General features: G+C 33.2%; 2 protein-coding genes across 2 annotated transcripts in view; one reads left to right on the top strand and one right to left on the bottom strand.

Annotated features, from left to right (window-relative positions):
• LOC137399516 (receptor-type tyrosine-protein phosphatase epsilon-like) overlaps window positions 1–17,518 on the top strand; it is a 47,088-nt gene extending 29,570 nt beyond the window's left edge. Inside the window, exons 20-26 of the mRNA XM_068085664.1 lie at window positions 1,687–1,783; window positions 3,880–3,947; window positions 6,207–6,329; window positions 11,179–11,301; window positions 12,847–12,989; window positions 15,007–15,142; window positions 17,087–17,518. Of these exons, the coding sequence (XP_067941765.1) occupies window positions 1,687–1,783; window positions 3,880–3,947; window positions 6,207–6,329; window positions 11,179–11,301; window positions 12,847–12,989; window positions 15,007–15,142; window positions 17,087–17,161 (765 nt within the window). The 3' untranslated portion in view covers window positions 17,162–17,518. The remainder of the gene's footprint in view (window positions 1–1,686; window positions 1,784–3,879; window positions 3,948–6,206; window positions 6,330–11,178; window positions 11,302–12,846; window positions 12,990–15,006; window positions 15,143–17,086) is intronic.
• A 5,386-nt stretch (window positions 17,519–22,904) lies between these two features.
• Window positions 22,905–25,404, bottom strand: LOC137400583 (uncharacterized). The gene is made up of 2 exons (XM_068086914.1): window positions 25,360–25,404; window positions 22,905–23,399 (listed from the first exon to the last, which is right to left on the bottom strand). The coding sequence occupies exons 1-2, from the start codon at window positions 25,402–25,404 to the stop codon at window positions 22,905–22,907; spliced, it is 540 nt and encodes a 179-aa protein (XP_067943015.1).
• Between the last annotated feature and the right edge of the window lie 748 nt (window positions 25,405–26,152).

Genomic DNA, 26,152 nt, shown 5'->3' with positions numbered 1-26,152 from the left:
AGTTTAAAACGTTTTTATCAAAAAGTATAGAGATTTTTCTATCACTTGAGATTGGTTTGTTGTTTGAGGTGATGTTATTGCCAGGACGTTTTTTTAGATTGACATTGGCAAAACTTGATCGTTGTTGAAATGCTCAAAAGAAAAGACATCTTTTTCTTTTGAGCGTTTTACCCACGATCAATTTTGCCGACTTTTCTTGAACTTTATGCAACTTCAAGAAAAAGTTACCAAAGAAAAATCCCTTACTTTACCTGGGATTCGTTAAGAGCAACACTCCGAGGCAGTTCAATTAAAAGTTTTACGAGGTTTAACGGTACATTGTATATCACTCACGCTTTTTGAATGGATACTTATTGAATGTACACACGTATTCTGTGTTTAGGTCAAACGATGAATAGTTTTTTTAGCTAAGACAACGTATACGTTTAATAAAAACAATTTTAAGACGTCTTAAACATTCAACATTCCGACGTTGATTCAACACGGAATCAACGTCGGAAAACTATTCGTCACGGGCTAGCCGGGTCACGCACTCAAGGATTTTCGCCACGCACATACAAAACAACATGCTGTTTTTGTTTTGTATGTGCGTGGCGAATATCCTTGCGCGCGTGACCCGGCAAGCCGGTGCTATTAATCGTATAGCAGTATAAATCAAATTTGACCAAACCTTTAGAAAAGTCGTTGACAAAATTATTTTGCCGATGGTGGTAATAACAACGTTTATGAATTACGAAAATATGAGGTTTACCTCTATGGCTTTGAATAAAGTGATTTTCTAAAGCGATAACAACCGTTTTGGCAGCCGTTGGGCAAAAAAACAGTTCGAATTAACAGTGTTGAGTTCGAGTTATCTATAGCAATTTATCATTACGTGGGAACGGACCAAAGAAACTGTTCGACTTAACCATGTTTTCGAGCTATCCGTGGCCGAGTTATCCATGTTTGACTGTGTATATATATATATATATATATATATATATATATATATATATATATATATATATATATATATATGACTTTTTGTAGAAAAAAGAGAAAAACTGTTTTAAACTGTTTGTACGTCCCCATACCCACGGACATACTTTGAGAAATATATATATGCATATATATATATATGTATATATATGTATATATATTTATATATATGTATATATGTATATATATATATATATATATATATATTTCTCAAAGTACGTCCGTGGATATGGGGCACGTCTGTCTGCATTCTGGCTATAGCTATTAAAATCTTGGAATAAAGAATCCTTACTGAAAAAGATGTGATCCTGGACTTTCCCGATGGCCATTCCAACGCCGTACCGATTCGGCCATAGATACTAATAGACTCGCTTAGTCGTATCTGTTGCTATATGAGAGCAAATACCATAACACAAAGTCATGGTGTACGTCATTAGAAGCCCTAACTATTATTAGTAAGCTTACTGAAATTTTCCACTGGCAATATGCCAGGCTAATAGCAAGTGGCAGGCAACTCTCATCACTTCTCATTGTTTATAAGCTGATTTTTAATGCTCGAGCAACGCCGAGAGGCACAGCTAGTTACATATTAAGATAGAAATAAGGAATGCATGTTAAGAATGCGTGTTAAGTGTAGTGTACAGGTGTAGCGTATATAAGAATTCTGTCATATTCACTTGTGACCTGTTTACCCTTGTATACTTTCAGCACATTCTCGAAAGAATTCAAGATCTCTCGCTCACGTACAAAACAGCACGTGCTTCTACTAACCGCAAGAAAAACAGATACTCAGAGATGCTGGCATGTATGTATGATTGTACAGTTTTACCGAACACAGGTTTTTGTTGAAACAATTTTTTTGTTACTCTGATTATTTTCTTTAATATTAAAATCTCATTTGGTTAAATGCTGTATTATTATTTCTCTTGTTTATTGTTTTTCTTCTTGTTTAGCAAGTAGCAATTGTTTTTGTCGTAATTATCACTACTTCAGAAACTGTAATACTATAAAATATCATTTTGCACATGTCCAGTTTAAAGCTAGCAGGACATTTTTTTTTTTAAATGGCTTAAATTAATCGAATTATTAGATGAATGCCTGGCATTGCACTGGTAATAAAATATCTGCGTAATGAATTTGAGTAACTGAACTAGTAAAGCTAGTCACTTACTATAATAATAGCCATGTCCTACATCTGAAGCTAGCTTGTGACATTACGTTATGCATAATGATCTATACCGCAGTCATGAGTTTGAAGCGTGGTAGTATTTTTAAGTGATGCATAATTATGTGCCCTATTATGCTATAGTATGGCAAGGACATTGCAGTATAGCTGCTTGCTGACCTTCAGAACTACAGGTGTCAAGTTCAATTCTAGTGCAAAGCACATTTTATGTTGCAAACACAAAAACAAACTTTAAGATTTATAGATTACATCTGTATGTATGCTCAATTAGATTTATAGATTACATCTGTATGTATGCTCAATTAGATTTATAGATTACATCTGTATGTATGCTCAATTAGATTTATAGATTACATCTGTATGTATGCTCAATTAGATTTATAGATTACATCTGTATGTATGCTCAATTAGATTTATAGATTACATCTGTATGTATGCTCAATTAGACTTATAGATTACATCTTTATGTATGCTCAATTAGATTTATAGATTACATCTGTATGTATGCTCAATTAGACTTATAGATTACATCTTTATGTATGCTCAATTAGATTTATAGATTACATCTGTATGTATGCTCAATTAGACTTATAGATTACATCTTTATGTATGCTCAATTAGATTTATAGATTACATCTGTATGTATGCTCAATTAGATTTATAGATTACATCTGTATGTATGCTCAATTAGATTTATAGATTACATCTGTATGTATGCTCAATTAGATTTATAGATTACATATGTATGTATGCTCAATTAGACTTATAGATTACATCTTTATGTATGCTCAATTAGATTTATAGATTACATCTGTATGTATGCTCAATTAGACTTATAGATTACATCTTTATGTATGCTCAATTAGATTTATAGATTACATCTGTATGTATGCTCAATTAGACTTATAGATTACATCTTTATGTATGCTCAATTAGATTTATAGATTACATCTGTATGTATGCTCAATTAGATTTATAGATTACATATGTATGTATGCTCAATTAGATTTATAGATTACATCTGTATGTATGCTCAATTAGATTTATAGATTACATATGTATGTATGCTCAATTAGACTTATAGATTACATCTTTATGTATGCTCAATTAGATTTATAGATTACATCTGTATGTATGCTCAATTAGACTTATTGATTACATCTTTATGTATGCTCAATTAGATTTATAGATTACATTTATGCTCAATTAGACTTTGTTATGGTTTATCAAATTTGTCGGCCCACCTTTCACCTGCACTAAAATGAGTTGAAAACTGATCAGTAAGTTGCATTTGAAAATGAGCACTTTGTGAATATAGCATCGTGTTTACCATACTTTTTTATACAATAATATAACAAAAATAATTCTAAGAAGTTTTTTATTTGGTTTGACAGTTTATTTTTTCTCAGAGTAGCTCTGAAACGCTTTCTTATAAATATACTAAATTACTTTCGTATATAGTCTATATACAGTACTACGGAATGGTTATGATCTGTTTTAGGTGTAAATGATTTGGGTGATGATCGTAGTTTTTCTTTATGGAATGGCTCAAACCTGCTGTGTTGGAAGTTATTAACAGTTTCAGGTTTCTTTTATTGCGTCAAATCTTTCTTTTTTTGTCAATTTTTTTCCAAGCGTCAAGTTGGCTGTATATATCAACTTACATTTGCACCACCAGGGTAAATTGAAATGTGTATCTGCTTGGATTTTTACAGCTGATGAGCACATGCCATATTTAATAAATGGAGCTCATGGGAACTATGTCAATGCTACTTTTGTAGACGTGAGTTATGATATATGCATTTCCTAAAAATAGGACTTACATCATGGATTTATTATTAGTGTTTGAAAACTGAGTGCAGGGAGTTATTTGTTGACTATTTTAACCATCTGATGAAATTGCAGCTTTTCTCATCATCAATTGGTTGTATTACTCTAAATATTAACAAACATTGATCACTGTCTAGCTAAATACAAGCTGCAAAATAGCTATGTAATTGTTTTTAATTTCGTTGTCTAAATGTTCATTTTTATGAGAATACTTATAATTTTGTGCGTGAATATGTTTACATACTTACAATGTTTACTTAGCCAACAGTTTTTAAACTGTCATCTCAATTTCTTCCAAAGTTTTTTGGGATTTTACATGTCTGCTTGTATTTGTTAACCCTCAAGTTTGAATACATTCAATCTTACTGCACCTAATAATCTCAAACTAAGTTGATTTGGGACAAACCTTTAAAAAATAAAACCACATTGATTTTAAAATAAATTGAATATGATTGCAATAGTTTTTTGAGTATTAGTAAATTGTCATACTGTTGAAATAAAAATTCTTCTGGATAGTTTCATACAATATTTTCTTCATCTTTCAACATTCAAAGCATAAATAATATTTAACTTGTTGCAAATTATCTCATTTTTGAAGATGCTAGCTAAGTATCTGGTTTAAATGTAAATTAAGATGTTGAATGACTTACACTTGTTTTGTGAGCTCTATAGCGTACTATTAAACAAGATTATAAGGTAGCTTTGTCTGAAGTCAATCTCTAATGATCACATCATATTTTGGTTGAGTACATAGGAATACAACCAAGCCATCTAGTAGCACTGAATTATGTGAATGCTTGTTTCTTTATACAGTGGATGCCCCTACAATGTATATACCGTAATCTGTTCTGAGAACAATTACGTTATAGAATTTTTACATTATATGAAGTGTAAAATACATGAAAATAGCCTAATTTGTTCCAAGATCTTTTCGAACTCAAAAGATTTTCCCTTTGGCCCTTTCAAAAAATAAAAAACTAAACTTATTAATTTAATGACTGTACAGCACTTGTGGTATTTTCAATTTGCATCGGCAACTGTTTTTTTTTTATTCTGTTCACCTGGTAATTTTATGCTGAACTAATGGAAGCCCACACTTTCAATGTCAGTTTAAAACAGTTTTTCCCTTTTTTCTACAAAAATTCTATGCTGTAAAAAAAATATTTTATACGTCTAAAAGAAAGTAAGACAAAAATATAGCTTTTCTATAATACGAGTAGTGTATGTCTGTCCGTGCCCCTCTTCAAAGCCAGGGTTAGAATTTCAGGATACAACAATATTGCAACTCGATACATTTAGCTTGGTAGACCGATGCTCTGAGACCAACACGAATCAGCTGAGGTCACCAACCAATCAGCTGAGGTCACCAACCAATCAGCTGAGGTCACCAACCAATCAGCTGAGGTCTTTCTAAATTAAATAGCTTTGCTGTTGCTTGTTTTCTGTGCTTTATGTGCACCTGACAATTTTACATGAGGCACTAGACTACCAGGGTACTAGTGTATACATATACTATATATACTACATATACAGTGCACCCTCAGGATACGAACACCCTGATATACGATTTTTTTCAGCTTACGAAGTGAAACATGGTGATTTTTTTTACCTCACCATTTGAATCTTATTTCATCGTAGGAATTCAACAAAGTTGTTGCTCCAGTTCAAATTTGGCAGTCACCATGCTTATTACGTACATCAAAATAAAAACTTCAACTCGACTGGTTATCTGTCATACAATATGTTGTGTAATCTAGATTTTCCTTCTAGGTAGTTGCTGCCGGACTAGTATTCTATCGTTTCAGCGACTGAATTGTGTGATGAGAGCACTATGTAGGGAACTGATGACCATCCATGGATGGTCATGGTGTGAATGATGTTATGACAGGGATCACCAAAGTATTGCGGTATTAACATTGGCATACTGAGATATAACGTGAACCATCCTTTATCAGTATTAATGTAGCTCATATCTGAAGTTATCAATTATCACTAATGTACTTTAATTGATTCATGACAAACCTGACGGTTTCAAATCATTTTAAGACTAACAATGTAACTCCATAATTTTAATAGCATTTGTAAAAAAGATAAAAAAGGTGTAAGTATATCTGTGTAAATGTTTTCAATAAATGTTGTCAGAAAAGTTTGATATAACCATTAATAAATAAACATAACGTTGGTTTGATTAACGAAAGCTCAATGTTAACAGGGCTACAGAGAGAAGAAACAGTGGATAGCCACACAGTTGCCACTCTCTCATACAGTTGGAGATTTCTGGCAGCTACAGACCGAGAGGCAGATACATATAGTTGTGCAGCTGGAGATGACTCAGGTGAGTGAGCAAACCATATCTGACCACCAAACTGACTTCTTTTTTACTCATGTTTGTTGATTGCATTGCTCTGTGCATGCTGGTGAAGCCTTAGTTCATAACATTTATTATGTATCAATAGATGTTTCAACTCATCTGCATGCTGGTGAAGCCTTAGTTCATAACATTTATTATGTATCAATAGATGTTTCAACTCATCTGCATGCTGGTGAAGCCTTAGTTCATAACATTTATTATGTATCAATAGATGTTTCAACTCATCTGCATGCTGGTGAAGCCTTAGTTCATAACATTTATTATGTATCAATAGATGTTTCAACTCATCTGCATGCTGGTGAAGCCTTAGTTCATAACATTTATTATGTATCAATAGATTTTTCAACTCATCTGCGTGCTGGTGAAGCCTTAGTTCATAACATTTATTATGTATCAATAGATTTTTCAACTCATCTGCATGCTGGTGAAGCCTTAGTTCATAACATTTATTATGTATCAATAGATGTTTCAACTCATCTGCATGCTGGTGAAGCCTTAGTTCATAACATTTATTATGTATCAATAGATTTTTCAACTCATCTGCGTGCTGGTGAAGCCTTAGTTCATAACATTTATTATGTATCAATAGATTTTTCAACTCATCTGCATGCTGGTGAAGCCTTAGTTCATAACATTTATTATGTATCAATAGATGTTTCAACTCATCTGCATGCTGGTGAAGCCTTAGTTCATAACATTTATTATGTATCAATAGATGTTTCAACTCATTTTAGAAGAGAAGCATCTTAAAGATAAACTTGCACCAAATTTTCATATAGGAAATAGAAAGTGTCGGTATTTTTCTATCATTTGCAATATTCTATGATGTTTGAAATGATCTGACTGCGGAGGGTTCCATGATTAAAATCAAAATCATTTGATTGCTGTAAAAATGCTCGGATCAAGCGAAGGTGTGATTATGATGTCTATGGTAACAAAGAGACTGACAGAATAGAGGCGCATAACACTGTAACTTGAATGCAATAGCTGATATCAACTATAGCAACGATAACAACTAGTGATGTCATTTTCACATCTTTTTTCTGATCGTTTGAACTGCCATCAAGTTTTGTTGATTTTAAGTTTAAACTTCCTGGCAGTTAGACCACCTCAAACATCAAAGATTATCACACATGATAAAAAATACCGACACTTTCTGATAAAATTTTATTCAAATTTTGTGCAAGTTCATCTCTGATTGTGGATCAATGGTTTGGTAAGATTTTTTAGGAATAAATAGTTTAAAGTTGACTTTTTGAGCAGACAACAATGCTATGTAGAGTAGCTTAATCCCTTAATTTCTAACAGTGAGAGCGTGACCTAGTCTCGTATTTCCACCTTCCTGTCTAGCGTAAGTACTCGTGCCTTTGGAGCTCGTGCTATTTTAGTCAATCGAATTGTCTCTGCTTACTTTAAAGCTTACAAAAAGTTGTTGGCGTTGTCAATCAATAGCGATAAACAAGTGGGCTAAAAACAGTTTAAGATGGCTCAGCAGCGCAGTTATTATTTAACCGTTTTCCCTGCTGACATGTCAATCCACTGTAATTTATAAAGTTTTTTATATGCCCTTCTTTGACTGTAATTCCGCTTTAGGAAGCACAAAAACTGGTGTGAAATAATTTTATAAAGCGTGGAAATGCGATGACTAGCTCATGTTTTCTATATTTCTTCGCTTATAAGTGTATGCTGCTTTCTGCCTTGCACCTTTTACACCTTTATAGGAAGTTGATGTTTATTCTATTCTATTTTAACTGTGTGGAACTATAAAAGCTATCTAGGTTTAATTGCTCTATTGCTGTGGGCTCTCTTGGACAAAGTTACAAAATAGTAAGATAACAAAACATTCTACAACATTTTCATTGGTCCATTTTTGTTTACAAAAGAATTTGTTCCTGTATTTTGTAGTGTAGAGTATTAAGTATCATTATTACTGATGTTCATAAATGTAACAGTAAAATAATTTATATCTAACAAATTGTACGTAAATAAACCTTTTTTTTAAATGCACTCTTTTAGCCACCAATCCAATATTTTGTTTAAACTAATAAGCAATAGAAAGCACATCAAGTAATACAAACTTTATTCCACGAATTTATTTTTCAAAAAAAGCTGAAATTAATATGTACAAAATTTTTGAATAAATAACAATCTTTGCGAACATTTTATATTAGTTCCGCTGCTGCATTTGTCTTGTTATTTGACAAATTCATTGGTCAGCCTAAATATTTTCTTACCGTGTACTTCAAACTCATCAAATACCTGCATACAACTTCCAATGAGTAAATACACCGATGCTGATAGATATATGCCCCATCTTGTAAGGTTCTGGCCTTGACTTGTATTTATTGACTTAGCAAAGATAATTCTGATCAGAAATTTTTTTCGCCTCAAATATTATGATTAATGAAATTTTTTCTAAATTCAGTCATAATTCTTTCTGTTATACGCAGAAAATATATAATAACATTACTTTATTTATATGTTATATTTCACGTTTCATATTTTGTATTTTATCCTAACTTCTAACCCTGTCTGCAAACAGACAGACAGACAGACACCGCTTTTAGTATAAAAGATTAATTTGTAAATTACATTAAACGTCATTCCGGTAATTTTTGTAAATAAATTTAGGCCGAGTGCAGCAGTGAGATCTTTGCTAAGCTGTAAATTTCTTGGATTGATTATTTTAAATTCATAAAATCACAATGAAGTTTTAAAACTGAAAGCGCCTACACATATCAAGCAACTCGCATAACAAGCAACTCGCATAACAAGCAACTCGCATAACAAGCAACTCGCATAACAAGCAACTCGCATAACAAGCAACTCGCATAACAAGCAACTCGCACAACAAGCAACTCGCATAACAAGCAATTCGCATAACAAGCAATTCGCATAACAATAGTGGTTTTTAAAAAGGTGTATAATAGAGGAGTTCCATTGTTGGAGTCAAAAATGAAAATATTTGAGATTGCTGTAAATTTTTAATTGCGCTCTACTGTAGCTAAAAAGATTTATATTTAGTTATTAGTATACTTTTGAAGAATGGGGTAATTTCAACCAGATTGCAGCTTGCAAAGTATTGGCCTGAAGGTCTAAAACATATTGAACAGCCACAGGAACTTATTTAAATCACAAAGTGCGAGCTGTTGTATATTAGCTGTCATATATGATTGACTGAAGCATATATGTAGCACTGTCTCAGTAAATACAAAAGCAAGCATTTTGTTTAAATGGGCTTTAGGCAATAAAAACTAAAAAATGTAACGTAAATGAATACTCGATAGGTTTGACTTAGAACCACAGCAGTCATCGTAATTTGACATGTATGTTATTTCAATTAATTTGTTCTACCTCTGGCAACCTCCTATATACCCTTAGTTCAGTTCATAGGCAGATAGCCACAAATCTTGACCTCATATAGCATCAAAAAAATCAATGACACGTTTAGTTTACTAAAAATACCATGCTGCAAAAATTATATTAGCCCAGCGTGTGTTCATCGACAGCATAAAAGATCAATAGAACAAAAATGAGTTAGTCAAATTCCATAAGCAGAAAAAATTTGAGAAACATGGCTTAAAGCTTTACTTGTATAACCCTTAATCTAGCCTTCGGCTCTGATAGCTTTAAAATTTTAATAGCTGCTCTATGGTATTGATTAACAGTAGCCATGCCAAATACAGGATGCAGTGTCAAGGTGATTAGGATTTGCGTTAGTTTCTAAAGGTAAATATTTAGTGACAGAAATAGGAAAGGTCATGCTATCAGAGAGTAAACACGTGTTATCAGAACATATTGACACCGCTGCTTCCATGTTGATCTCATCTGCAAATGTTCCAATTTATTCAGCAAACTCTTAGAATGTAAATAATTAGTCAACTCATGTTCAACTTTGATTTATTGTTACTAATTTCTAGCCAACGCTGAGCGGATTAACAACGGTTTGTTTGGCGTTATAGAGTTGGTAAATACAACACGACTCACTAGATTCTTTTCTAGAGCTTTCTCTGGTAACTCTTTAACTGAACATGTGTGAGGCGTGAGACAGTGAATCTATTTTACTTTCACATCATTTTAGAGTAAGATGCATGCTTCTCTGATTTTCTCCTTATCAGCTTTTTGTCAGCTATATTGATGCGCTTGTTTTACGCTGTATAGCGGTGAAAAGCTGGATGAAAATCACTGCAACAAGCTATTGCTAGATGCAATAAAAAAGAAGTTAAACATAGAGTACGCTAGCAACCAACTGCTTACAATTAATCATTTAAAAATGTTAGAGCTATCAAAATGATTAACTTTTTTGCATTCTTTTAATCAAAATAGTTTTAACATTTTGATTGTTGTTTATGGTATATAAATTGACAGACATAAAAAGGGTTAGTTTGAATTAGAATAGGTGTTAGCATAGTTTCTGTTTGAGCTAACATCAGTATTTAAAGATGATGATTGCATCATCTAACGTTTCATTGCATGGAGTTGCTCTCTCATGCAACATCTGCCTTTACGAATTTCATGTAAATTAGCTTCTATATTTTATTGAATAGTTATAAGAAAAATACCAAATTTGTAACCAGAAACTTTATTGAATATTTGGCCTACCTGCTCCTATCTAAATGTTCGTACATAAGTCTATCAGTACGTTGATTTGAGACTCAATCAAAACGTCACTTTAACTACCTTGCATCAGGAGTCTTGAAATAACCTATTTGCATAAACAAGCATTTTGGTTTGATTTAAGCATAATTAAAAGTTAACCTTTTTATCTTAATAGGCAATATTCAGTTTTTTTAAGACCGTGCTTTTTTTACAGACTCCATTCTACCCAGGCATTGATGGTACAGACATGGTTGCTGGCTCAATCCTTATTAAACGGAACTCTTCGACTGACTCCGAGCACGTAATGACTTTATCCTTAGAGGTCGAGTCTAAAGAGGCAAGTTTTTTTTAAGTATTGTGGCAGAATCACTGAAGGGCTGCTTGAAATAAGTAATTTGGAAGATAATTCTCTGAGAGTTTCAGTTAGCTATTCATTTCTGTTGAATGACATTATTTTCAGAATTGGCAGAAGTTTTAGTAAAAATAGCTCATTTAATGCGTAATCAATAAATAACTGTATAGCTAGTAGTCCCATTCAGCCGCAATTTAAAGAGTGATCGGTCTTCTAAATTGTGACATTAAAATTTGTCATTTCATTTAGTTTTTCAGCATTTATTCATCATCTGTATAGTAGTTTATAAAATATAAATATTGATGAAAGTGTCTAGATGTTACAAAAGAGCAGGAAACAGCTGAGCTACACAGTTTGTATCAATCTTCATCCTGTCGAGCTAATATCTTGTTTACAAAGTTTTTTAAAATTTTAAACTGAGCCACAACGGCAGCACATTTTTCAACTGCCAACATAAACTTACATTGATATAAAATGTATTATTATAGAATTTACTCACTAGTTAAAAATATATGAAGCCATCTTTATTGCAATTTGTGTCAAACCTCTACTTCACAAAAGTTGAAATATTGTCAAATGTTGAAAGTATTAAAAGGAACGTTTAATCTAATAATGCAATGGTGTAATGTTTGAGTTTAAAAGGAATCTTCTTAAATATTAAAACTTAAAAATAAACAAATGTAGCAGAAGTTTTTTAAACATTTCCATCATTTCAATTGATTTATACATCAAAATTTCTTCTGTTTGGCAGAATTTTGTAAGTAAATGTATTTCAGTCTTTTTAAATGAAACTTGCTTATGTGCTTTTATTTGCTGACCATTCACTGTAGCAATGAATCTTATAGAATATAATAATATTATATAATATTCTATTATATATATATTATTTTATTCTATTATTCTAATATTAATATTCTATATATTATATAGAACATTATACAATAAACGTATAAAAATGTTTTGCCAAAGGATTAAAGAGGTGATTATTTTTTGCGTATTCCTACCTGTTATTTCCTATAATTTTTCAAAATGAAGCGGAGAAGGGATCAATGAGAATTTAGGCTTTTTTATTAAGGTTTTGTTTGTTTTTGGGCTTGTACATTGCACAAACACAGAAACCAATATTTATACATGTCTTTTTTATCAAGTCCCAGCCAAACAATATACATGTACATGTATTTAGACTAGATAAAAAAGAATGTACTCAGCACCCAGCATTCCTTGAAATTCTAACTCCTTGACATGGTATATCCAAAAAAATAGTTTTGTATTCTTTTCACGATGAGTATTTTGAGTTGTTTGTAGTAAAACATAAGAGTCTATCAGTTATTTTCACTAATATGCCAATTTCAGATTGCTACAGAATTATTCATTTTTTAGCTTCATTTCAATGTTTATGAAAACAACAAGTATTTTAGCACTTGCATGAAAGAATTTTCTAGCATACCAAAGCTTTAGCATATGCAAAAACACAACAAGTCATAATCTTTGCAAAGCATTTGATGAAAATTAATATTTATTTCTATGCAGGCAAAGGAGGCTGTTTATGTGATAGTTCTGAAGAATTGGGAAGCAAACAGCCTTCCTCCATCACGAAAAATCATTGCTTTGCATTTGGCTGTAGAAAAGCTTCAGCAACAAACATGCAGCCGTAAAGTCACAGTCACCTGCTTGTAAGTGTCACAATCGGACTTTGCAAATGCCACTGTCCTCTGTTTGTATGTGTCACTATTAGAGGTTGTGAGTACCACTGTCACCTCCATGTAAGTGTCACTATCAGAGGTTGTGAGAGCCACTGCCACCTGCACATAAGTGTCACTATCAGAGGTTCTAAGAGCCACTGCCATCTGCATGTAAGTGTCACTATCAGAGATTCTGAGTGCCACTACTACTTGCATGTAAGTGTCACTATCAGAGGTTCTAAGAGTCACTGTCACCTACATGTAAGTGTCACTATCAAAGGTTCTAAAAGCCACTGCCACAGGCCACTTGCATGTAAGTGTCACTATCAGAAGTTCTGAGTGCCATCGTCAGCTGCTTTAAATAGTTTTAGCAACTGTTGGTTTAAGAATTGTTAGATTAATTTGAGTATTTTTGGCTAAAGTGCGACATACAATTGTATGAAATTTATGCTCACTTAAAAATTGACTTTTTTTGATTCATCAAAACTTACTAAATTGTGACATGGCAAAGGTCTGCTAAACACACAAACTGCATTGCACTTCATTCATATAAAAATGTTTAGAACATACTCATGCTATAGTATATTGAGCTGATTGCTCTTTTAGTAAAACATGTCAAAGTCATTAAGCTCGCGCAAGTAAAAAAAATCATTTTCAAGTTATTTAAATTTTTTTAACATTCTATTAATAGCTCAAAAATTTTTATTTATACTCATTAAGTATAGAGTGAAACAAAATCAGAATGAGTGATAATACATAGTTTATATTGCAAAATAACAAGACCACAAAACAAACAGCTCAGCTCAACCTGTTCAAAACGAATACTCACTACTTTACGCTGTGCTTAATGTAATGTATAGCGTCAAGCCTGACCATGTATAAGGAAAAAGCGAAAAGCAATAAGTTTCACACATACAATTGTGAAAAGCCTTCATATCTACAATATAAAATATTCCATGCTACATGTGAATATCTGACAACCACATTTGGGCGCTGCAGGTCATTCAGCACTAATCTATTTAGTAGCAAGTAGCATGTAAAATACAATCATAGCTTCATCGCTGTTGTAAAGGGTGTTCAATAATTTCATAGTCTGCTTGACCCAATGTCATACACAAAACTCAAACACTATGTTGCCTGTAGTAAGCCTTCAACTTACTAAAACTTGTGTGAATATTTAAGCTAAACAGTCAATTGTTACACTCACGAACAGAGTGGACAAAATAGAAAGCATCGGTTGATAAATGCATTTATTGTAACTCCTCTAAGCTTGACACAAAACACATCTTGTTTCTAATATTAGTCCTTCATAACATTTTTTCCAGCATACCATTTTTGAAGAAAGCTATCTTTAAGCACTTTTTTATTAGAGAAGGGACTTTTCAATAGCTTCTTGTGCGTGACAGATTATTTGCATTCAAACCTCCATGTTGTAATTTCAATGGAGCTCCTAATATCAGTTCACTCTAGTAGACTGAGTTAAAAACATTATCTAAAAATAAAAGTTTGAAAAATTGACCGTTATTAAGTCGTAGGTCTATGTAAATAAGTAAAAAAGTGATATGGTTATGATTATATAGCCTTAAGCCTTTGGATTAGGTAATAGATTGTGTGATATGAGCTTGGCTGCTACATAGTCCATGAGCTTAATGCATTTCCTTTGCCATAAATGTTTTGACAAAAAACTTTGTTATGTTCTCTTCCAAATGTTTAAAAACAAAAGTGCAGACATATTTTATATAAATAATGGCTTGTAGAAAAATATATTTTTGAAGCATAAGACCAATGTGTACCTCTGCATGAGCGCAATTGTGTAAAGTGCTTTTTAAAAGGATATGTTATGGTATCAAGTGCCACACAGAACTTTAAACAATTCTAGAAATCAATGCTAGAACTCTTATTCAGTTAGCCTAGTAATATATTTAGGTGCAGAGAGCTCTCTTTCCCTGTTTCATCATCAATCGCCAGTTATTTTATTTTATTGAATTCGTGCAAAACTTTAATACAGGGATGCTAGCACAAGATGCGGTCTCTACATCTGTGCACACAATGCTATAGAGAAGCTGAAAGTTGAGCAGGATGTCGATATTTACTATCCAACTGTCATGGCTAAACTTCGAAGGCCTCAGTTTGTATCACTTCCTGTGAGTTTTAAAGTGATTATACTTGTCTTATTGTGTCAGATGCTCAGATTAAACTTGTCTCAGTATGTCAAGTGCTCAGATTAAACCTGTCTCAGTGTGTCAAGTGCTCAGATTAAACTTGTCTCAATGTGTCAAGGGCTCAGATTAAACTTGTCTCAGTATTTCAAATGTTCAGACTAAACCTGTCTCAGTGTGTCAAGTGCTCATATTAAACTTGTCTCAGTGTGTCAAGTGCTCATATTAAACTTGTCTTAGTGAGTCAAAAGCATAGATTAAACTTGTATCAGCTACTGGGTTTTCATGCTTCAAATGGATTCTTAGTTTCTTTTACTCCAAATCATAGAAACTGTAAGATCCGAGTGGATTCGACACTATTTTGCTTTGCAAAATTTGTGCGAAGACATTTGCAGTGAGTCTACTATTTAATGTCACAGATACGCCCACTGTGAATGAATTCAAATTGACAATACCAGTTGAGCTTTCCCCAGTAGATGTAAAAAAATTCATCACATTTCATCATACTACCAGACATGTATATTTGAACTACTATTGTAAACAATAGGCTGCTCAGACAACAATGATAAACTTTATTTGTTAAATAAATAAACCTACCGATTGTATATACTCCTACTGCTCTGGTGCCGGCCTCTTTCTAGGCTTAACTTGTCTAGCATAGAATAAGTTTTTTACTTGAAGCGATTGTCGTTTATGCGACCTTCAAAGTAATAACTGTATAGCAGGGAGTAAATTCTGTTGCTGTTCTGTAATATAGAGGTGTATTAATATTGTTAATAATAAAAAAATTCTGATCAGGCATCCTGGATGAGTTGGTGCAACAAGTGTACAAAGTGGGAATTGAAAAGTTACTGTGATTCGAAGGCGGGTGCACTTATAAAATTTCTGTTTTGAGGGGTATATCACTAGTCTTCGAAAAGTCGATAAAGTGCAACTCCGAATTATTGAAACGGTAGGGTGTGAATTCGTTGGCCGACATCAACTCCAAATTTTTTGAAGCTTGGAAATCCAGTGATTATATCAAATTCTCAAATCAAACTTGTCTCAGTGTGTCAAAAGCCAAGATTAAAGTTGTCTCAATATGTCAAATGCTCAGATTAGTCTTGTCTCAGTAGAGGTGGAACGAAACAGGCTTTTTAAGTTCGGGACGAGACTCGAGACACTGTCTTGTAAAAATTCGAGACTCGAGACATGAGACAGTAAAATAATGAGCATTTGGTGATGATTTCACTACACAAGGACTAGCGCACTTGATATATGAAATTGATAAACCTCTTTTTAAATTGAATTTTCACCTGGTGTAAACGATTTAATTACAGTATTTTAATAGCAATATGCATGTATTTTTTTAAACAAAAGTGACAAAAACTGCTCTAAAATAGCAAATGATTGTATTTCTAAGCAGTTTCTAGCAGTTGTACTTCTAAGATTTTTGTGCTTGATTGATAATAATTATTATAAGCATATTGCTTTGTACATGTATATTTTCACCATATATTGAATAGGTCTTACTTTATATACGGAGTTGTTGTTACCGCAAGAAGAAATTAAACTAAATTGTTAAATCTTCTGTTTTAAAGCCAAAATAAGACCACACCACACTTTTGAATTTTTGACTGGTGATGGAACTAAAATTGGCAAAACCTCTTCTTCTGCAGCCATGTTTTAACAGCAGTGTGCAGGCGCTTTAGTTCTATTTCCTGTCTCTCTAGTTTGGCAATAGTTAGGTCGCGACGAGATCGATCCGGGACAAGACTGGTCAATACTCGAGATGTCTCATGTCTCATTCCACCTCTATGTCTCAGTGTGTCAAAGACCCGGTTGCTCTTTCGGTAGTTTATTTGTACTGGTTATTATTGTTTAAAACATATTGTTATAAAAACATAATTATTGTGAGCGCAGGAACAACATTCAACTTGTGTCTTTTAGGAACACTACAGCCACATCTACAGCATTGTACAAGACTATATCAACGAATTTTCAGAATATTCGAACTTCAAGTAGGATGGTACAGCAGAGTTTGCCAAATCTTATTATATGTCATGTTTTTTCTTCTGGCAATTGATTTTTCTATTTTACCTTTACTTATTGCTCACATTTAAAGATACAACTTTGTAAATGGCTGTGATTCTAGATTTTTTCATAATGATCAGTACAAGTGCCTGTCAATACTAGCACCTGTCAGTACAAACACCTGTCAAACAATCACTGTGTAGTAAAAGTTCAACAAGTAGCAATTCAAATATTTTTAATATGTTATTTTATCTGAGTTTTTTAACTAAATGAAAATGATCATTTGCTTTATATTTCCTTAGTTCTAATATTTATAATACTTTACAGGAATACAATCTAACTACAGTATTTCTATGTAATAAAATAATTTGCTTAATCATTAAAATATCAGTTTATATCATCTTTCGACATTTTAATAAAATTGCATTAAAAAATTAAATAATAATTTAATTAAATAATTTTGCAGTTTTGACTTAGTGTGACAGATAGCTAGTGAAAGTTAAAAACGTGGCAATTACAGCATTAACTGACTCAGATATGCAATATCTGCTATATGCAGCATCAACAACTTAGTATCTGTTATGGTAACAACTCAACATTCATTACGAACAATTCAACATAACAATAATACGATAACAATTCAATGTATGTTACAGTAACAGTTCAATATATGTTATTATTCCCACTAAATATCTGTTGTGATAACAACTTAAAATGGGTTACGTTAACAACTCAATATCTGTTATGATAATAACTCAATATCTGTTATGGTGGCAACTCATTATCTGTTATGGTAGCAACTCATTATCTGTTATGTTTGCAACTCAATTCCCGTTATGGTAACAACTCAATACTTGTTATAGTATTGAGTTTCTACCATAACACGTTTGGAGCTGTTAGCATAACAGGAATTGAGGTGTTGAGCTCAATAAGTGTTATGGTAACAACTTAGTATCTGTTATGATAACAACTCAGAATATGTTATGGTAGCAACTCGATATCTGTTATGGTAACAACTCAATGTTTATTAAATTCAATGAAATTAAATTCTCAAAGTTTTTTTGCTAAAAAATTAGTGTAGCACATGTTTTGGTTTCTATATATTGCCTAGGAACCATTTCTCCTGTTAACTCTATACCTTTTATTTCCTGTATGCCTCGAAGGCCTTGATGGTTACCTGAGCTCAAGATTAGTAAAGTGTGTTGAGATCATTAGAGGATCTGCGTTTCAGCATGCATGAGGACGGTGGCTAGCAATTAAAAACAAAACTTGACAAAAGGTGAAAAGCTCTTCTGCGAGCCAATGGCTCAGCTAGCGAGAGATGTTGTCTAAAAGAAGACCCAACAGAAGGTAATAGCAAAACACTGTTGAAATCTGCCAAAAAAAGCCATGGTTATAAGAAGTAGAGAACACACTGATTGCATACGTTCCCTCAGGACATTATACTTAGAGAAAGATACTGTAGTTTCCTCTGTTGCTTAGCTATGATCGGCCAACTGATGGCTAAAACATTGTTAAAACAGCCCAAAACTTTGCTCTTATTTTTGAAACAAAATAATAGAAATATAAAATTTATAGCACAAAAACCATAAAAAATTGATTTCTGCTAGTGCCATAGACAAAATATTTTCTTATATTTGATGCCTCCAGTGTGCTTTGCAATTTACTCATTTGCCAGGCTAACAATAGTACAAATATTTTGCACTGCCTTTTAGTTCACATCAAGTTTGCTTTTGTTTTTTCCTATAACATGCACAGACAGCTCACATTTTAAATAAAGTGCAGCTTGTGGTCACATTGCATGAACAAACTTGAGTAGATAATGACTTTATTTGCCTCAAAATAAAGCAGCTTAGCTGCTATCAGTTGTCTGGTGCTAGTATAAGAGTTGTGCTTCCTCGCGCTAAGGAAAATAAGATGAATTGTAGTGGGTACTCAATACTCAAGCTCGGTAAGGTCTGTGTTATTTTGGCCAAAGTGGTTGCTACATGTATAAACAATGCTATCACTACATCAATTTTTAGCTTGCTAGCTAGTAGGGATTTTAGATGCTACTATAGGGTGAGGTCTACCGTTGTATGTGGCCTACTCAGGTGTGGGTGAGGTCTATTGTCATATGTGGCCTACCTAGGTAGAAGGTGATTTCTATGGCCCTATGTGGCCTACCCAGATGAAAGGTGAGTTCTACGGCCATATGTGGCCTACCCAGATGAAAGGTGAGTTATACGGCCATATGTGGCCTACCCAGATTAACCGAGTTATCCGGCCATATGTGGCCTATCCAGATGAAAGGTGAGTTATACGGCCATATGTGGCCTACCCAGATTAACCGAGTTATCCGGCCATATGTGGCCTACCCAGATGAAAGGTGAGTTCTACGGCTATATGTGGCCTAACCAGATGAAAGGTGAGTTATACGATCATATGTGGGCTACCCAGATTAACGGTGAGTTATACCATGTGACCAGCATTCGTTACCAGATTTGTCTGGAAACAGATTTAATAGGGTACTGCAGTCAAATATGTATATGGACCAGCAGTATGGTGACAAAGTGCATGGCGCAAAGTCAACAAACAAGTTGCCTAAATAAAAGGGAGGCTACGAAATTGGATAGCTAACTGGCAAATGCTATAATACTAAAGGTAGGTAAATCTTACGTTATAATGTGGAGGACCACATGCTATAGGAGCACCATGTTTTAAGTAGAGTTTTCACTGATATGCTTTAGGTAAGTCCTGACTCAATCGCGTGACAGGTAGCCCATGCGCATAAGCTGCACTCACAACTATCAGACATTCACATGCTGTAAAGCCATGACCAGTCAATAAGGGCATGCATGGCAATGCATATTTAAAAGCCATGGCTTGAGGTCTTCATTAATATTTTAAAGTATCTAGGTTATGATAATCAAATGCTTTAACGATAATAATCACAATCATTTTATGCTAAAAACATTTTATCGAATTCATTTAGTGGCAATCAATAGAATAATTACCACGTCTGCCGCGTGTCACTGCCGTATGTCCTTGAAAGCTAATAGCAGGAAATAGCTGCAAGCTTGTTTTCTGTAGAAATAACTGATTGCTGATCAGCTACCAATTCTGCAACAGATTCCTTTTATATATATATATGTATATATATATAGATATATATATATATATTTATATATATATATGTGTGTATATATATATAAATATGTATATATATATTTATATATATTTATATATATATATAAATATATATATATAAATATATATATATATATATATTTATATATATATATAAATATATATATATATAAATATATATATATATATATATATATATATATATATATATATATATATATATATATATATATATATTGTCACATATACTTCTTTAGGGCAGGAATCAAGAATCCAAAAGCATCCTAACTTTTAAGAGAGTTGATATTCTTCTCTTTTGGTTTTTTGTTAACTTCTAGCTGTAGTGCAGCAGAGCTACGCTGCACAATGTACTTTGCGCTATATCTGCTTATAAACCCAGGGCGTAGCATATGAGTTTTTGTCTATCAATACTGACTCTATCAATGTGAGATGAGCAGCGAAGAGAACTGTGTGTAGTGAGGGCTAGGTGTGCATATCATCTGGTGAACTAGTCTGAACAGTGTTTATTTAGCATTGCTAACTGAGCTCTCAACTTAGACTAATCATAATTTAAAATATGATAAAAAGGTCATTTGTGTTAAAATTTACAATTATTAATAAAGTTTACCATTCATGAAATTTATTATCCCCATACATGGAGACACACCAGAGCTATGTTTCCAGGTATGTGAAAATTTATAAATATTGATAAATGTGTTATTATTCATTAAATTTAATTTAATAAGTAGTAGTTTCATTTAGTTGGTTTGCTTCAGATAAATTTTACAGTATTAATTTTTTGAAATTATCTTCAAATTTTAAGCTTTTTGATAAACAAAAATGGTTTCCCCTTCACTTTTCTTGTTGTTGACGGCTACAGCTCTGACCACTTTTGCACAAAACTTTCTGTTTCAAGCAACTGCAGTCTGTTGAAAATATCACACTATTTTCATTTGAAGGAATGACGAAAAGAGGATACTAGGTAAACTTTCAATATCATTTAAATACGTTTTATTTAAGCTTTCACAAATGCAAGGTCCATACATGGAACATTTCTTCAACAGCTGATGTCTAAAAAAACTTGGTCAGGCTGTTATATGAACAGCTTGTAGCCCTTACATTGAAAATCTTCACTAATCTCAACTAATCTCACTAATCTCAATTGCTACATTCAGCTGTTCTACCCTTTCTCAATATCTACTCTATATTTATTACAGCGTGGTGTAACAATAGTTTGCTTATCGAAGTGATTTACCGCTTCTTGGCACGTGTCACACATTGCAAGTGCATAGTTTTGCTCATGAATATAATTATTATAATTCAAAGCTGGGTTTTAATATATGAAGCTGTTAAAAATTTGTTTCATTAAAAGCACAAACAACACATAAACCTTTTTATCAGCCATGAAATTTATTAGAGAACAAATTTAGGGGCACACGCCCTTTGCAGTGTTCATACATCATTTTATGGCTTGACTGATTCGGGTGCATAATAACAAATCAGTGAGTTCATCAGGCGGTCAGCTGTTAAGTTCATTGTAATGACTACAACCCTTCATTCGAAATGTTATTGTAGCTTTAAAACTTTCTATAGATTCTTCCTTTTTGTCATACTTTAAGCCTAGCATTTAGGGAGAGCAGATGGTGCGGTTTTGACCCTTGCCAGCATGAGCCGGTTGTAAAAAAACGGTCTCTGTTTAATAATTCGGGGTATTAAAGATGCAGCAGGGCTCTTGTTCAATTTAGAGAATAATCCTCTGTTTATAGCGCAGTTGTAACTTTGTACAGGTGTTCATATCCTTCACAATAACTTCAACAATATTCTAGTCTTACAGCAATTGAAAATATTTTAAGCTATTACTAACAGGTTTTGATTCTTGCCTAGAAATAAGTTGTTCATAGGTCTTGTTATGGTCAAAAGCTATCACAACTGCATCCCTCCTAGATTTTTGATTTAACAACTTTCAAGCACCATAGAGGTATCGTATTATCCATAGAGGTATCGTATAGCATGGCTTCTCTAATTAAGTGAAAGGTGGCCTAGTACTGTATTTCCTACTCATCCACTTGTATTTACTCTTCAGGAAATCGTAGTCTGCTGTATTTAGACTCTCTTTCTCTATGTTAGCTACATTCTCGTAACAATGTTTACAAATGAATTTTTTGCCATCTGTTTGAGTGTTTGCCTATTCTAACAGTTGGCTGAACTTTTGTAGATATTATGTATGTGGTTTTCCGCGGATAAAAGGGATCAATTTCTAAAAAAAAGATTATGTACATGTATTTGTTTTATTAGTAATTTTTTATTTTTGCAAAACTGAGTTTACTATAGGTTTACAGTTGAGTACTATCATATAAAGCTGCATATAAAGTTAAAGTATTTTTGCTTCAATGTTGAGCTCATCATTATGGTTTACCTTAGTTCACATCTATGTCATGGAATTATTGGGCGTATCAAAAATTAAAGTCAGTTTTTCTTTTCGTGATATTACAAGCATATAAATTAAAAGTATCTGCCTTGAAAGTTAAAAAGTTATGTCAACATGATGAGTAGCAGTGTCTGGTTTTCTCTTGCTTGCATTGTTTGTTGTAGAGTGGCCATTCTGCTATCCTTTGTTGTTGCCATTGTTGCCATTGTTGCCATTGTTGCCACAATTCCCTTGACCCTTGCCATTACCATTGTTGCCTTGACACGATGTTGTGGCAGCTGCAGTAGTTGTGGTCAGTGCACCTTTAGTTGTAGTAGTAACTTCTATGGTAGTTGATGTGGTCGGTGCCAATGTAGTTGTTGTGGGAGCAACTGTAGTTGTTGTGGGTGCAACTGTAGTTGTTGTGGGTGCAACTGTAGTTGTTGTGGGTGCAACTGTAGTTGTTGTTGGTGCAACTGTAGTTGTTGTTGGTGCAACTGTAGTTGTTGTGGGCGCAACTGTAGTTGTTGTGGGTGCAACTGTAGTTGTTGTAGGTGCAAATGTAGTTGTTGTTGGTGCAACTGTAGTTGTTGTAGGTGCAAATGTAGTTGTTTGAGGGGCGGCTGTAGATGTTGTGGTGATTGCAGCTATACCGGGATCAGTTGTTGCGGCAGATTCATTAGAGAGGAACCCCTGTAATGCAGTTACAGAAAGTCATCAAGATTTTATTCCATCATAAGTTTGCCTTATACTCTTTTAAAAGATTTCCCTGCTATAAAACTTTTATCTTTAATAATAAATCTCACTTCCACTCTTTGTGTCTGTTAGTCCAACAGTCTGGTTAGTGAAAACGCTAACATTTAACGTTCCCACATTTTTTGGCTAATTTTGTCGAAACTTCACACGCACATGGTTTGTGCCTTCCACTAGGTCGTCAAAAATATATGGTTTCAAAACTCCTTTAAACCAGCGTTTTAAATACACATCTGGTTAGAAACTCAAGAATGCACCTGTGCATGTATAAGAACATTTGCCCTCAATGAACATGTTCATTGTTGTCAAGAAAGCGATGTAGCATCTGTGTTAAAAATCTACACCTTTGGTGTTGGGTGGCTGATTCAAAATGAAAGAAATGTCTGACAACAACGAGGTATTATAGTATTATATATGGATTTATCCATAAATAAATGATTTTTCAGCTAAAAGAAATTGTAATACTTGGGGTATAATTTTGACAGTTTTCTGTATAGAAAGCGATAAATGGCAAAGATAATTATAACAGCATTATTGTACCTGAATATTTTTGTTGAGTCTATTCACCATTGAACTTCAAGGCTCTTCGAATCATCAATTATTAACAAGGTTTTTAGTTTTTTTAATTAATTGTAACAGGAAGTTAGGATGCCAAAACAATCCTTTCTCTTGTGAGCATCACTCACACATTTTTTCTAGATGAATACATAAAATACCATTATGATATCTGTATTTTAAAGCGCAGGGCAATTATTATAAAAACCGCTAAAAAAATGTCCCAACATTCGCCAAAAACATGTTCAAGTTTACATACTCAGCTCAATTTGTAAAGACAGCCACAAAAATTTTATATGCAAAGTAGAAATAGTATTATCTTTATATATCATAAAATACAGCTTTCTACCAGTTGTCACATTTGATGGCTGTTGTGAATGATGGGACATCCCATACATTGAGTTAAAGGCATTGCATTCCATTGTTATCCAGTTCTTGGACGTTTTTGAGAATGCTTATTTGTGGATGTGAATGTAAGTTCTAAAAAAGTATTAAACTTTGAGTTGAAGAATTATAACCTGTGTCTAGACTAGTGGTTCTTAAACTTTGGGGTTCTTAACCAGGAAGGAATTCTCCCCAGGGAGGAATTCCCCTCTGGTTAAGAACTACTGGTTTAGACTTATAAAATATTTTAAAAAGTGTCATTAAGTGTAAAGTACAATCATGAACTGTTTTAGTGAAGACCTTTAAAGGTGTTTCTACAAGCTTTTAGACTTCAAAGAGATGGAAAGCAACTACACTCACTAACGTTAGCGAGTATGAATTATAATTGGAAACAACCTATATCAGTATTCAGTGTAAAGTCTACCCAGCAACAACATGACCAATACTCATTATGACCGTACAAAGGAGTGCCAATCTAAAAAGATTCTAAAAGTGTTATGAAAGCTGATGCCAATACTAAGACAGTATTTTATCAGCACAAGCCGCTGTTTCAAAGAGATATTGTCAAAAGTAAAACATGTCAGACAAAGACATAGAAGGAAAACGTGGATAAGAGCAACAGCAATGAGAAAAAAAGTGACAGCTGTGAAATTATACCCAATCGTAATTTATACTTTTATACATTAAATGTATTTATTAAATCCCTATTATACATTGATTTGAAATTTATCTCTCGTATAGTATGTAGACTTTAATTCTTTACAGACTTTTTTCTACAATTTATATATTTTATATTTATATATTACATGTACAATTCTATATTTGGCAGCTTTTGTTGGCAACTTTAGAATGTGTACAAAACCTATTTATCGTGTGCAAAATTTTTATTGTAGCTGGTATCTTTGGAAACAGACAGTTAGAAAGTAAAGCTGTCAAAAGACTGTAAAAAGCTCTACCTAACCGTCCTCATAGATCTAGACAAGCTGTGCGTAAGCTGGCCCTTCATGTTGAAGTGCAGTTAGCTGAAGACATACACACTGATGAGAGACTTGGCAGGCAGCCAATTGCTAATGATACCGTTGAGAAGGTTCAAACTTTCTACTTAATATATGATATATCCCGACAAGCTCCAGGTATGAAAGATTGTAGATGCGTCAATGGAGAAATAGTTCAGAACCGCCATCTTTACCATAGCTTCAGTGAGGCACATGAGCTCTACAAGGCTGAGTACAATGACGCAAACCCTATATATAGGGTTTATACTGTAGGTAGAACTAAGTTTGCGGAGTTTCGACTTACTCAAGTATATGTGCTCTAGATGATATGCCTCATAATTTTTGTGTTTGTTCAGTACATCATAATATTTTTATGGGTGTTTCTACGCTAGCTAAGAACCGTAGCTTACCAAATATAATGTGCTTTTATATATAAATATAATAAAATAGCTTATACAAAATATAATAGCTTTTAAAGACACGATTTATTCGCCATCTTGCTCCAACAGGACCTTATAAAGTTGCACATGATCTGGTTAACCAGCATGTGAAATGGGTGTGTCATAGCGTTTTAAGATCTGCCTAAGTCTAAATAAATGAGAACAGTTTACTTTTATAGAAATTTTGGAACATGTTAAACAATTTTACCACTATTTTTCTCCCAGTTAAACATACTGCTCTGTAAATACACGGGGAATTTTTACCTCTACTTGATAGTTTTAGTAGAAACTTGTATTTTCATTATTTTACCATATATTT

This window comes from Watersipora subatra, chromosome 7, assembly GCF_963576615.1.
Source record: "Watersipora subatra chromosome 7, tzWatSuba1.1, whole genome shotgun sequence".
NCBI classification, from domain to species: domain Eukaryota; kingdom Metazoa; phylum Bryozoa; class Gymnolaemata; order Cheilostomatida; family Watersiporidae; genus Watersipora; species Watersipora subatra.
The sequence above is the reverse complement of the archived record's forward strand: the minus strand, read 5'-3'. Positions and strand labels throughout refer to the sequence as shown.

Excerpts from the sequence above, each read along its gene's own strand:
- LOC137400583 (XM_068086914.1), bottom strand. The coding sequence starts at position 25,404 with ATGAAGGGCCAGCTTACGCACAGCTTGTCTAGATCTATGAGGACG. Across the intron at positions 23,400-25,359 it reads TGTCTAGATCTATGAGGACG|GGGTTCCTCTCTAATGAATC; the intron begins GTTAGGTAGAGC and ends ACTGCATTACAG.